This window comes from Anabrus simplex, chromosome 5 (assembly GCF_040414725.1).
Source record: "Anabrus simplex isolate iqAnaSimp1 chromosome 5, ASM4041472v1, whole genome shotgun sequence".
Taxonomy (NCBI): Eukaryota; Metazoa; Arthropoda; class Insecta; order Orthoptera; family Tettigoniidae; genus Anabrus; species Anabrus simplex.
In genome coordinates this window covers 198,681,141-198,694,136 of record NC_090269.1, presented here as the reverse complement: position 1 = coordinate 198,694,136, position 12,996 = coordinate 198,681,141, and the positions used below count along the sequence as shown (strand labels likewise).

The following is a 12,996-nucleotide window of genomic DNA, read 5'->3' as shown; positions in this document are numbered from 1 at the left end:
AGGTGACAAGAGCAGCCTACGATGATTGTTACTATTTTCCCCGCTTCAAACATCCTGCCACACCATTCTTTAATCCTACCATTACTGGAGCATTATCAGCACCAAGAGCTAGGCAGTTTCTTAATGGAATGCAGAACTCCCGAAAAGTTGAGAGCAAAAGATTGGCAATGTTAGCTCCAGTAGCATCCCCTTCTAAATTAGGCACAGAGAGTAGACAACTCTGAATTTCATTGTGTTCAGGCCTAAAAAATGTTACAACAATGGGATATATCATCAAGTCACTTTTACTGCTAACATCAGTAGCAACAGAAAATGCATTCACCTGCAAATGTGATCCAATTTTTGCCCTTTCTTCCATGCACATTTCTGTAATGATAGCCGCTTTTTTCGTTCTAGCACACCCATATCGTTTAGTGATTTCCGAATCAGGAAACATTTTGCGAAACAAAGGTCCGGCGTGATCGGCACAATTTACAGGCAGGTTATGTTCTACTATACACGACGTAAATAACGCCTCGGCATTCATCACAGGATTTACATCTTGGTTTTTACATGAAAAGTTCAGTTTCTGGTTTCTTTCTACACACTGGATACTCTCCTTATGCTTTTTCGTTTGCATATGCTTGAGTATATCGCATTTCCCGCCATGTGCAACTGAAAATTCACACCTACATATAGTACAGAATGTGAATGTTGGTCCCTTTCTGGATTCACTCAAACACGGAAACTCTTCCCTATAAGCACTTTTAAACACTGCATCATATTTCTTTTTTGACATTTTGGCCAAAACAAATATTAAGGCACAACACGAGCACTTCTACGGGTAAAACAACTACGGTGTGCTACTTCTGAGGTTAGGTTAGTCCAAAGAGAATGTTACTCGCTTGACTCGCTTGCAAAGAGAATGACTGTATTATAGACCAAAGAGCAGCACATGACTGGCCACCGTGCCCCGTACTGCCATCTGGTATCATTATTAGAACTACTATCGATCAGCCATACTCAGCCATATATCGATAGAACGAGGAAATCCACGGGAGTTTAAAATAATACGAAAATTACGGACATTGCTCTGAAAATCGGGAGATCGGACCCGGCGATCGGGAGGAACGATGAAAAATTGGGAGTCTCCTGCTCAAATCGGGAAACTTGGCACGTCTGCAAAAATAATATTCTGAGAATTCAAGCTGTAATGACATTCCTTGTGTATCCTCTTGAACACTTCATGCACTTAGATTTTAAAATCAACAAAATCGTAATTTGTGGTGTGCGATCGTAATTATTACGATTGAATTGTAATAGTTGGCATCTGTCTGTATATGATCTGGAAAAGGCCTTTGATTCAGTACCAAGATCTGCTATGTGGAAAGTATTGAGACATTTTGGATGTCCTGAACGTTATGTGGAATGGGTTCAAGCTCTTCATGACTGGACAGGTTCTTCATGGTACTCAATATCAGATTCGTTCCCAATCATTCATGGATTGAAACAAGGCTATGTGCTTGCTCCAACACTCTTTGCACTGTACATAGCTGCATTCTGCATGGATCATCTACAAACAACTTGGGCATGGAGATTAAGTTTCGTTTTGATACAGGTCTATTCAATCTGGCAAGACTTCGTTCACAAAGACGCACTCTGGTTACCACGGTGACAGAACTGCAGTATGCCGATGGCACGGCATCTCCTCCTCTAACACCTGCAGAACTACAACAGTCAATCAACTGCCTTAATACTGCATGTGATCATTTTGGTCTTGCCATTAATGCGAAAACAACTAAGGTACTTGCACAACCTGCCCCAGGATTGACTCTTCCTGGGTTCAGTATCTCCACCTTAGACACAATACAGGAGATGGTTAATCACTTTTCATATCTTGGTAGCATCTTGTCTAAGCGGTGTACCTGCGAACAAGACACTGACGAAAGAATCGGGCATGCTCATGCAGCATTCGGACGGTTAATGCACGGAGTCTTCATGAATAGTGACCTAAAATCGCATATCAAACTCATGTTGTGCAAAGCAGTTGCCATTTCCATGCTACAGTATGGCTGTGAAACTTGGACTCTCTACCGCCGTGATATCAAAAAACTTGAGTGTTTCCACCAACAAAAAATTAGATACATCTTGAATATTAAGTGGGAAGACTATGTGACCAACACGGCAGTTCTCGACAAAGTGCAGCTAAATAGCATTGAGGCAAAAATCAACATTCATCAACTGAGATGGTTAAGCCATGTTCACCGCACGAGTGATACAAGGCTTCCCCACTAAATTCTTTTTTGTGAACTCTGCTCCAACATTAGACCTCATGGAGCCCCTCTTAAGCGTTTTAAGGACCAGCTGAAACACATCATGAAGACAACTGGTATAAATATACAGACATGGGAAAAATGTGCTGTGAACCGTGGCGAAACACTACATTTACCGCTGTCAACTTGTTCGAAAGAGAACGCTGTAGACATCAGGACAAGCAAGAAAACTCCTTCAATTATAATCCCACCCTCCTCCATCCCTTCAGTGTGATTTGTGTGGGCGTATGTTTTATGCCAAGTTTGGTCTGTTTAGTCATCGCAAACACAACCATATACTGAGTTGATCTGCTCACCTTATGCAGGACCTCAATAATTCGAAATCGGTTAAAACAAAATCCCACCTAATTCAAAAAATCTCTCGTTCCTAGAAACATCAGGTATGGTTTTGCATGTTATTTAAATTAATTCAAAATACCAATAATTCACAATTCGAAGAACAATGTCAGTCCCTATTACCGAAATTCAGGCTTTTAATTCATAACTGCCTTTACATTTTTAAAAAGTTAGTATTTTTCAGAGTAATTTTAATTCAAAATTAATCCGTGTCATTTAGAATGTGTCTTCCGGAACCAGTTGGGGGAATTTTCGTACTTTCACTCCGGTGCATCTACAGTGTGATTCATATTTGCTAAGTTTGAGTAAATTCGTAATTCTTTTGTAACAGTGTTTTAAGGAATGCCACAACATCACGTAGCAGGCAATGTGCGGAGAAGTAAAATCTGTGAACACGGGCGATGCCGACAGTTGGCGAAAAAGCGTCCATATAATCAGTTTGTACGCACCAAACAATATTGTCAATGCTAATGACACTGCATTGTTCTTTTTTTTTAATGCACACGGAAGTGAAAGACTTTCTTTCTTCATCATAGGAAAGTATGATCAGCTACAATGTAGTAAAGGCGTCGAACACATTCCACGCAAGTACAAGGCATCTAAAAAATGCAAACAGTACAGTAAACCAAAAAATAAAGCTTTTCCACAACGGAGACAGCTTAATTTGTCCTCGTCTTTGAATCATGTGCGTTTTTCTTTCGTAGCGTAATAAGGTTATGTTTGCCAGTGATGTATCCAAGTGCAGTATTTGAATAATGTACATCCACCTTGCTCGATACTTTTTGGAAACAGCTTTTCCCATGGCATTTGAAAGGTTTAAACTGTGATTCAAGGTGACTGCATGCATTAATTGGTCTTAGAATACTTTGTAACATGGCAATTACGAAAAGAATTACAAGAGAAGTACCATACCGGGAAATCGTGCAAAGTTAATCATTGTACTGTGATGTGACTTTCTCCCCTTGTCATAGGAAAGTTCGATAACCCACGATGTTTTAAGGGCATCGGGTACTAACCATGTAAGTACAGGGCATCTAAAATGCTTACGGTACAGTAATCCAATGAATAAAGGACTAGCACAGGGGAGTTATCTTGGATTTCTTCTCATCTGTAAATCATGCTTCTTTTTTTTCTTTCGTTGTGTGAGGTTATGTTTAACAGTGACTTATCCAAGTGTGTTATTTGAATACTGTAAATGCTGATATAGATGTTGATTCCCATAGGGAATCTGAAATATTTGTTCCGAATGAGTAAATTTATAATACCAATATAAATGGTAACTTATTCCTGGTTGCCAGCGTGTTGCCCCCATGTGCTAGGCTGGGCTCATCAGTTGGTACGTAACACACCTACCAAGACGCTGGCTAGTGCATACCATGGAGGCCACTGCGTAGAATAGGAAGAAATGTGATAATTATAGAGGTATAATCCTATTATTTCATCATGTACTATGGATCCATGTTCCCTCTCTAATGTCTTGATTTTTCTTTTCGATTGTATTACTCTGTATAATAGTTTCCGATTTCCTTGACTATCTTGCTCAATTTTGTTGGTAAACTCTCCCCAGCATTTCTCTTTTTCTTCCTTGATACTCCTCTTTACTTGTAGTTTAAATCTTTTGTATTCTACATATAACCTTTCTATCTTATTTTTCATCCCTCTGATACGTTTTTTTGCTTTGCCTTATCCATTTCTTTCTTCACCTTGTTCTTTTCTTTCATTTTTTTTATTTTTCTGTACACCACCGTGTCTCCTTTTCCTTAACTTTTGCTTTTGTTTTTGCGCATACCTCAATTGCTGTTTCCACAATTGTCTGACTCAAATTGTCCCATTCTTCTTCTCCACTTCGTATTTCTGTGTTAGGCAACTTCCTTTTTACACATTCTTCGAATGCCATTCATTTATCCTCCTAACTCCAATTCTCAAATCCTGATCTTTAGTTTCTTCTTCAGTATAATCGTAGGGATTTTTTTTACTTGTTTTAATTCCACAATTAATAATCTATGATCACCTTCCATATTCATGACATATCTTCCCCATTCTAGGACTATTATAAAATCAATGAGTGTTCAATACTGTCCATCCCAATTATATCGGCTTATCTTATGGCTATTCCTCTTCATAAACCATGCATTCTTTATTATCAGGTTATTTTAGATACAAAAGTCCAATCCCAATTATATCGGCTTATCTTATGGCTATTCCTCTTCATAAACCATGCATTCTTTATTATCAGGTTATTTTAGATACAAAAGTCCAACTGTATCTCTCCATCTTCATTTCTGTCGCCATACCCATGTGGGCCCAGAACATTCTCATATCCCATTCAATCAATTCCCACATGGGCATTCAGATATCCCATTATAATGATCCTATCTCCAACAATATGCGTTTCCAGTTCATTTAAGAAATCATCTTTTTCTTCCACGCTACGTCTTATCTGTGGAGCATACACCTGTACTATCTTCAGTAGTTCCTTGTTTACCTGTATGTGCATTATAATTCTTTCATTTACATACTCAACTTCAGCTATTGGTTCAACATTCTGATTTTTACTATAAATCCCTATCCATTTCTTTTCTCTTTACTGTTACCCATCCAGTACAAGGTGTACCCATTTCTTTAGTTTCTTCATTCCTTTCCCTTTCCATTTTACTTCACTTAATCCCAGGATGTTGAGTTTTCGTCTCAACATTAGGCCAATCAATTCATTTTCCTTCCAATTCATTGTTAAAATATTTATTGTTCCAAATCGGGTTTTGTTCTCTGATCTAACACTTGCACGAACATCATCATTACCATCATACTGTGCAATTGCAACCAGAAACTTGTCAATTCCATTTCCATTTTTAAACTTCCATCCGAGGCTTGTATTATACTTGAAAGCAAGTACAAATTAACTCATCTGCTGACCTGCTAAGCCTAACGCATCTGAGAATTTTCTTCTGGGGTTTACTCCCTTAGCCTTTGAAAATCCCTCTTCTCCACAAAGCAGTGGTTTCCTCTTCTAATTTTCCCCACAGAGGATGGGTTGCCCTATGCTCTATCTTCGCCATTCTGAAGGCCTCCTCTGCCTAAGATGCTGTTACGGTCTTCACCCATAACCCTGGGCATGGGTTCCACGTTATACCCCGTGAGACTGGGTCCCTGCCTGAACATAGCTCTCCTTCACACAGGCCTACTGATGTGGAGGATACCCACCCCCGCAATGTGGATGTGCCAGACAAGAATTACTCAAGTGAAGGATAGGGACGGTGACCCTATCTCCCTTGACCGGGGTTAATGGTTGTGTATGATGCCACAACCTTCCTAAAATTAGGGTGAGGGGATTATTCGGTGGTGGGGATTATTCGCATAGATACGGTATTTTTCTATTGTCTGGTTAAATTTCAGGAAGGCTATTCCCATGTAAATTTATAGCAAAAAGGTTATCATTACATTACTGGTGCTTGAAATATGTTTTCTTAACGCATATCAGGTTATGTTAGGTTAGTTGACACAATTTGAATAAGTAAACCAAAATGTTTGCCATGGAAGCCACTGGAGTTATATTAGTCCAATTTTTCAGAAAGAAATTGAACATACTGGTTCACGTTGTCTCGGAATTAGAAGATAACTAATGAGTAAGCCCTAGTGTAGAAATCTGCGAAAATGCAAGTTTTGAACAAACTGATTGCCGTTTCATACCAATTTTAATGTGTGTGGGATTTTCCCCGACTTTTACGACAAATCAGATATAAGGACAATCCATTATAGAGAGTAAATTTTTCAATGTTATGAATTTTATCATTTTATCATTTTATCGGACGTCTACTGTATGTGGCATAGAAATTTGGACTCTAATCAAGACCGAAACACTTGAACAGTATTATGACAACTAAAATTATACATACCATTGTAATACCACCTTCTTCCCCTTCATCGAAGTCATATACAGTCAGATCCTGATCTTCACCCTTATCATCCTTGTCATCAGGCTGCTGGACGATCAGCACATAGCTCACTTCTCCAGGGTTAGTATCAGAAGGTACAATTGTTACCGTTTGATATGCATCTGAAGCATTAAGTATCATCCCAGATGTATCCGCAGCTCCAGCTACACCCTAAAATAAAAAAGGATATATTATCTCATCTGAATGTTAAATTTTTCATTTCATAAAATGAATTCCCACAATCCTTATATCAAATATTTTTCAAGTTGACTTCAGTAGATTACAGATAGCAAGTACCATATATTAGAATTTGATTTCCAACACGTTCCTTTCAGAAGAAAAAGTACCATATTTTAGAATTCGATTTTCAACATATTCTTTTCAAAAGAAGGATTGTGACAGTCTACACAAATACATAAATGCTATAAAAATGTCGTGCAACCTGACCACAGTAAAATCGGTTCTCGGCAGAACTCTCAGCTCAACCCGTAAAGGGTTGCAATGTGCCCAAAACACTTGGACATGTGCTGGGATTCTCCAGGAGCACCAAATTACTGCATAAGAATTGTCACCATCATGTAAGGACATAAATTGCTCATGGGCTGAGGCAGCGTGGATGGGAGGTATATGAAGAAGTTCACAGCGCCTCTAGTGGCGACTCAAAAAAGAAGACTGAACATCATAGCCATCAATAAGAAAGAGAATAAAACTATGGTATTAGATCCTACAATTCATTTCAAAAGACTCAGGATAGACTAAAGATGTTAATCTGGAAAAACAAGCAATTTATACACCATGTCTCCCATATTTGTCAACTAAATATAATTATTCCTCTTGGTCAATGGGTTGTCAAGGACCTCCTGTTTGGATCCAGAGGTAAAATGCCAAAGAACAGCCACTACCCTCCAAAATTCGCAAATTCCATTTAATGAGAGGAAAAAATCTTATATACCATATTTTATCGCATAAGCTGCCGCCTCGCATATTTCCCTCCGCTACGATTTTTCATCATTAAAACTGATTTTATTAATATCGCACATAATTCCCTCTCCTGGTTTGTTCTTACTGGAGCGGCCTTCAAATGACTTGATAATGGACAACAACGAACACAGCGGTACTTGACATAAAAATCTTTCCATTGTCACAACATACCGTAAATTTGAACAGTGAAGTTGCAGACGTGTTCCTAGGTCAGTTTGTTACAAGTCGTCATAATGTAGGATGCTAAAGGGTTTATTGTCTCACCAATTCAATACATGATAAATTTTTAAACACTTAGGAATTTATTGTTATTTCCTATTGAGACATGTTTCGCCCTTCATTGAGAGCATCATCAGTCATAGCACTTCCTCAAGGCATAAATCAGGTACCTGATTGGTAATTAAATTGTAAACACTAAGATACAAACTTAACATGTTACAATGGGAAAGTCAAGAAAAAGAAAAACACGTTCAGTGATGATAAAGTTTTCTGTTTATAGACACAGTAGTCGGCACCAATGCGTAAAATCACAGGGTATTTTAGCAGAGTCCAGCAGTGGTGGTCTGAAGAATAATTGACGCTACTCTATTAGAAAATCATACAAAATTATTTAAGTTTATACATATATTTACATGGAAACAGATAGGGGAGAAAGGGTATAAAGTGTCTGGCGTCAATGTTCATACACATAAAGTTTATACATATATTTACATGGAAACAGTTAGGGGAGAAAGGGTATAAAGTGTCTGGCGTCAATGTTCATAAACTATTACTGCCGTTGGTAGTACAGGTTGACAGGGTAACTATACAGTAATTTTACAATATCCAATTGAACAGTTGAGAAATTACAAGCTTATAATACATATTTACAAGAGAGCAGCTTGGGGAGAAAGGATACAAAATGTCTGGTATCAAGTGCGTCCCGTTGTTTTAGCCGTTGGTTGAAGAATGCAGCATTAACACTATCAGTAGTATGCAGAGTGGTCCAACCTCAGTTCATAACCATAGGGGGCAAGGAAAAATATTCCACCGTCTATTCAAGAATGTCAAATGAGGTTCTATAGGCGTAGTCATACTGGAAGTTGTCTGGTTGAAGTCCCGGGTTCATGAATATGGCTCAATAAGTACGTTTAATTTGGTTGGCATGGACAGAGACTTCTTGGGTGTCACTGAGTACACGGTGCATTATGATAGGCAACAATGACAGCAGTTATTTTTTGATAATTGAATTTACAGGGAATATGTTGCGGGTTAGAATCAAGGTGTAGTAAAGCTAATGCAGTGAGCTCGCAGTTGCGATCAGCAGTATTGTGTAAGAAGGAAGTCAGCTCCCAGACTAAAATATCTTTACATCATTATAATAAAAATCTTCCGGGCTGTTATGCCGTGGTCCACTCCTCTCGCTTCTCCCAGACGTTTCGACTACTGCTGCGGTAGTCATCTTCTGTGGCGTCGTGTAGATACGCTCTCCTGTATCCCGCTGGCGACTGCGAAAGTTGTTTGGGAAGCAGCTGTATTTATATGTAAGTGTGTGGCCTCCAATTGGTTCGCGCTGTGCAATCCGACATCTGACTGACTATCTGAAAGCACGACCTCCGATTGGGTCGCGCCGAGCAGCCTGACGTTTGGTTGGCTATCTGAGCACACGACCTGTGATTGGTTTGCGCCGGGCATGGATTCTGACTGGGTCGCTCTGAGAAGTCTGTCTTCTGATTGGATCTCGGAGTGCACGACCTCCGATTGGGTCGTGCTGAGCAATGGATCCTCTGGTTGGTTGACTGTAATGTCCCTGATCTTAGTAAACTTCGGCCGTACGTTATATAAAGGGGTGTACCAGGCCTTGCTGAGTTTCAGTCCTTCCTCCTTTGTATTAAAGTTATCCGGATGTTTATGTATTTCGATTGCTTCCCTGTAGAGACGGGCGTGAAAGTGGGATGTTGTGGCCAGTATGTCAGTATCCTCGTAACGGATCTCATGCTTTCCGTCAAGCAGTGCATGCTCTGCTACTGCTGATTTGTTGTATTGCCCGAGGCGACAATTCCTTTTGTGCTCCGTCAGGCGAGTATTGACACTTCTGCCAGTCGTGCCAATATAAACAGCTCCACAGCTGCACGGTATCCTATAGACCCCAGTAGATGTTAGAGGGTCACGTGGATCTTTGGCAGAACATAACATGTTTCGTAGTTGTTGGGTTGGCTGATAAATGGTTTTAACTTCGTGACGTTCAAGGAGCCTTCCAATACGATCCGTGATGTCCCGTATATACGGCAAATAAGCGATACCTTTCTTCCTGGGTTCTTCTCGCTTACTATTCGCTGGCTGTCTTCTGGGGTGGAGTGCTCTCCTGACCTCTTGTACCGTGTAGCCATTGGTTTGTAAGGCTAGATCAAGATGCCGTAGTTCCTTCTCGATGTACTCTGGTTCACAGACACGAAGGGCGCGATCCACCAGTCTTTATCATGGCGCGCTTCTGGCCAGGATGGCGATTCGAATTTTTATTTAAGTACCGGTCTGTGTGTGTTGGTTTTCGGTATACTTGATGCCCTAGGGATCCATCATTCTTCCTCTTCACCAGCACGTCCAGGAAAGCTAATTCTCCATCCTTTTCCTTCTTCACAGTAAATTGTATACGAGGATGAATACTGTTCAGATGTGTAAGAAAACCGTCAAGTGCCTCCTCTCCATGTCCCCATATTACAAAAGTGTCATCCATAAAGCGGAAGCAACAGCTGGGTTTATTTACAGCAGTCTGCAGGGCTTCCTCTTCAAAGAACTCCATATAAAAATTAGCAATAACAGGGCTAAGTGGGCTTCCCATGGCAACACCGTCTGTCTGTTCATAAAATTCACGTTTCCATTGGAAAATTGTCGTCGTAAGTACATGTTCAAATAAAACTGTTGTCTCATCTGCAAAGAGATGTTGAATATGTTGGAGAGTATCCTTGACTGGTACCATAGTGAACAGCGAGACGACATCAAAACTAACGAGTATATCCCCCGGTTGTACTCGCAAGTGTCGCAATCTGTTTATGAAATGGGCCGAGTCTCTGATGTGTGAGTCCTTAGTCCCTACCTAAGGTTTCAGTAAATTGCTTAAATATTTTGTGACTTCATAAGTTGGAGATCCAATGGTACTAACGATGGGACGAAGAGGGACGTCTGACTTATGGATCTTTGGAAGACCATATAGTCTTGGACACACGGCTTCTGATTTCTTCAGCTTCTTCTGTTCTTCTGGTGAAATAGAAGATTTCTTAATCAGAGTATTCGTCTTGCGCAGGATACTCATAGTCGGATCACGGGGAAGTTTTTTGTAGATCGATGGATCAAGAAGTTCTTTGATCTTATGTTCATAATCCACGGTGTTCAAGATAACAGTAGCATTACCTTTGTCAGCTGCTAATATGATAATACTTTTGTCGGCTTTTAAATTCTTTAGTGCAAGCCCCTCCTTCTTGCTAAGATTACGTTTTGGTAACTTGGCCTTGCAGAGTATCTTGGAACAGTCGTGACGTATTCCCTCGGAAACCTCTGGTGGCAACTGACGTATTCCTGATTCTATGTTGGAAATGATTTCTTCTATTGGGATGGTCGCCGGTGTAACAGCAAAATTGCCTCCTTTTGCAAGAACAGTAGTTTCATCTTCTGTTAAACAACGGTTAGATAAATTAACGACTGTCCGGGCAGTATCCACTCTGTCGATCGGATCCCTCGTCCTCATATAGCCACTTACGCGTTCGTACTTTTTCTTCTGCCGTAGCGTATGAGCATGAGATCCGTTACGAGGATACTGACATACTGGCCACGACATCCCACTTTCACGCCCGTCTCTACAGGGAAGCAATCGAAATACATAAACATCCGGATAACTTTAATACAAAGGAGGAAGGACTGAAACTCAGCAAGGCCTGGTACACCCCTTTATATAACGTACGGCCGAAGTTTACTAAGATCAGGGACATTACAGTCAACCAACCAGAGGATCCATTGCTCAGCACGACCCAATCGGAGGTCGTGCACTCCGAGATCCAATCAGAAGACAGACTTCTCGGAGCGACCCAGTCAGAATCCATGCCCGGCGCAAACCAATCACAGGTCGTGTGCTCAGATAGCCAACCAAACGTCAGGCTGCTCGGCGCGGCCCAATCGGAGGTTGTGCTTTCAGATAGTCAATCAGATGTCGGATTGCACAGCGCGAACCAATTGGAGGCCACACACTTACATATAAATACAGCTGCTTCCCAAACAACTTTCGCAGTCGCCAGCGGGATACAGGAGAGCGTATCGACACGACGCCACAGAAGATGACTACCGCAGCAGTAGTCGAAACGTCTGGGAGAAGTGAGAGGAGTGGACCACGGCATAACAGCCCGGAAGATTTTTATTATATTGACACCGGCCGTGAAAGCCTTCATACTTTAATATCTTTACATCGGTCTGTTTTCAGACCAACTTTGCTTTACGGGAGTGAAAGCTGGGTGGACTCAGGATATCTTATTCATAAGTTAGAAGTAACAGACATGAAAGTAGCAAGAATGATTGCTGGTATAAACGGGTGGGAACAATGGCAGGAGGGTGCTCGGAATGAGGAGATAAAGGCTAATTTAGGAATGAACTCTATGGATGAAGCTGTACGCATAAACCGGCTTCGGTGGTGGGGTCATGTGAGGCGAATAGAGGAGGATAGGTTACCTAGGAGAATAATGGACTCTGCTCTGGAGGGTAAGAGAAGTAGAGGTAGACCAAGACGACGATGGTTAGACTTGGTTTCTAACAATTTAAAGATAAGAGGTATAGAACTAAATGAGGCCACAACACTAGTTGCAAATCGAGGATTGTGACGACGTTTAGTAAATTCTCAGAGGCTTGCAGACTGAACGCTGAAAGGCATAACAGCCTATAAAGATAATGTATGTTTGTATGTAGAATCTTTCACTTTTTAGTTCTGTTAACTTCATGTAGCTTTGAATACTATGTGAAAACATCAGTGTGAGATGCTAGTGAGACTTTAAACTGATACTATTCCATACATGAAAACATAAAGGACCTCGGGACGAAGTTGTTGTTTTGTGCTGCTGGCCTGGTGAAACAGAATGGAGCTGCTTATGGTATAATCCGCAGTGGAGGGATTAAATGAGAAAGTACATTACTACAGAGACGGAGCGCCATAGCTGGGACGAGACATCATCTTTTACTGTTTGTGGAGAGGGGCCGTAGTGTCACGCCATGTTCGTGCCGGTGCGCGCTGGATTCTAGCGTGTTGTTAAAAGTTGTGTTGCATGGAGAGGAAGTTATCTGTAATCGAGACGTTATTATTAAATTGGTGTGTAAAGAAAAGATCTTGATAAGTAAAGAAGAGTAAATGTTGTGTTACATACCTGATGTGTCACTGAGAAGCTACTTGTTGGTGAGTGTTGATTGACTATGAAGGAGGC

At 40.7% G+C, this 12,996-nt stretch overlaps 1 protein-coding gene across 8 annotated transcripts in view; it reads right to left on the bottom strand.

The window, feature by feature from the left end:
• The window catches only part of LOC136873912 (transcriptional repressor CTCF), a 393,845-nt gene that overhangs the window by 243,818 nt on the left and 137,031 nt on the right, over nt 1-12,996 (bottom strand). For all 8 annotated transcript variants that reach the window (XM_067147244.2, XM_067147245.2, XM_067147243.2 and 5 more), the window contains one exon: nt 6,542-6,751. In XM_067147244.2, coding sequence (XP_067003345.1) covers nt 6,542-6,751 — 210 coding nt within the window. The remainder of the gene's footprint in view (nt 1-6,541; nt 6,752-12,996) is intronic.